Source organism: Bison bison, unplaced genomic scaffold (genome assembly GCF_000754665.1).
Source record: "Bison bison bison isolate TAMUID 2011002044 unplaced genomic scaffold, Bison_UMD1.0 scf7180017864537, whole genome shotgun sequence".
NCBI lineage: Eukaryota > Metazoa > Chordata > Mammalia > Artiodactyla > Bovidae > Bison > Bison bison.
Window position 1 is genome coordinate 7,102,682 of NW_011495085.1, and position 1,442 is coordinate 7,104,123.

The window sequence follows — 1,442 nt, forward strand, 5'->3', positions numbered from 1 at the left end:
GGACTCAGGATTCTGAAGGCTCCTTCAAACTGGAGGATCCCACAGAGGTGACCCCAGGATTGAGCTTCTTTAACCCTGTCTGTGCCACTCCCAACAGCAAGGTAGGTGGGCTAAAAGCCAGGTGTTTCCAAATGTATCAGTGTCCATCTCTGCTTTAGCACTGACAGAGAGCTGTGGGGTAGGGAAGGGAAATAAAGCTTGCTGAGAGTTGGGCATCGGCTAGACCCTGTTTTCTTCAACAGAGCAATTTTGGGGGTCACCTGTGGGAGTGTGCTAAAATTTGTAGTGGCTAGGCTGTGCTGAGCCTCTGAACCCAGCCCAGATCTAGTCACAGCTATCTCTGTCCTTCCTAGATCCTGAAAGAGATGAGTGACGAGGAGCAGGTACTGTTAAAGAAGACGGCTCCAGCTGCCTCCTCCCTTGGCCTCTCAGAGTCGAAAGATGTAGCAACAGAAACCCAAGGAAATAAAGCTCCGGGGAAGAAAAAGAAACGAGCCCTGGCCAGCAATACCAGCTTCTTCTCTGGCTGTTCCCCCATTGAAGAAGAGGCCCACTGAAGCTGGATTCATCATCTCTGCCCCCGTCTGGCCTGGGTGATGCATTCAGGTTGCAGCCAGCCAGAGGGGTTTTGTAATGACTCCTGTTGATTTTGGACTCCTTGCTGTGGAACAAAGGAACAACACATTACTGAAAAAGAGTGTCCAGCACCCCCAGCCCCAGACTACTACTCTCCTCTCCAGAAGGGTGCTGAGCTACCTGCTGAAGAGAGAACAAACTCTCTTCAGAGACCTTCCTGGTGACTCATCAGGAACGAGGCTGAGGCTGTCTTATCTCGAGGTTGTCTCAGCTTAATGGCAGAGCCTGCTCTGTGTTGGAGGCCTGGCACAGATCCTTCACGCCACCTCCAGAATGGGGTTGGGAATCTTTCCTGTCTCTGGATTTCAATGTTTTAACAGCACCCTTAGTTGTCTTTCATGTTGCTGGGAGGTAAATGAAATCTTTTTAAATGTTAATGTTAAGTAAATAAATAAATCTTAGTCCATCTGCTGTTTGGAAGGATTCTTCTGTGCCAGAGGGAGAAATACAATTTCAACCCATGTTCCTCCACCCCTGGGAATTCTATTAAGGAAGCTGGTGCAAGTGCCCAAACCTCACCGCCTTGTAGCAGCACTCTTTCCCCAAGGGGTATGTGGAGCAGCAAGCCATGTTTCTTCATGTTGCTGTTATCTCAGGAAGTTAGAATAATGCTAGCAAGGCCAGTGACCTGAGCTTCACTGGAGAGCCTGCTTGACCTTCAGATTTCGAGGGAAGGAACCACATTTACTAAATTTACTAAGCAAATTTACTAAGCATCTCATGCTTGCCACAATTTTATCCACTCCTCACAAAAACGTTCAAGGTAAATAGATCTCATTTTGCACATGAGGAGATAGATACAAAGA

The 1,442-nt window shown here is 47.9% G+C and overlaps 1 protein-coding gene across 1 annotated transcript in view; it reads left to right on the forward strand.

The window, feature by feature from the left end:
* The window catches only part of KIF4A (kinesin family member 4A), a 134,023-nt gene extending 132,948 nt beyond the window's left edge, over positions 1 to 1,075 (forward strand). The window contains 2 exon segments of the mRNA XM_010832130.1: positions 1 to 101; positions 354 to 1,075. The exon segment at positions 1 to 101 is cut by the window's left edge and continues 5 nt beyond it. Of these exon segments, the coding sequence (XP_010830432.1) occupies positions 1 to 101; positions 354 to 557 (305 nt within the window). The 3' untranslated portion in view covers positions 558 to 1,075.
* The last annotated feature ends 367 nt before the right edge of the window (positions 1,076 to 1,442 follow it).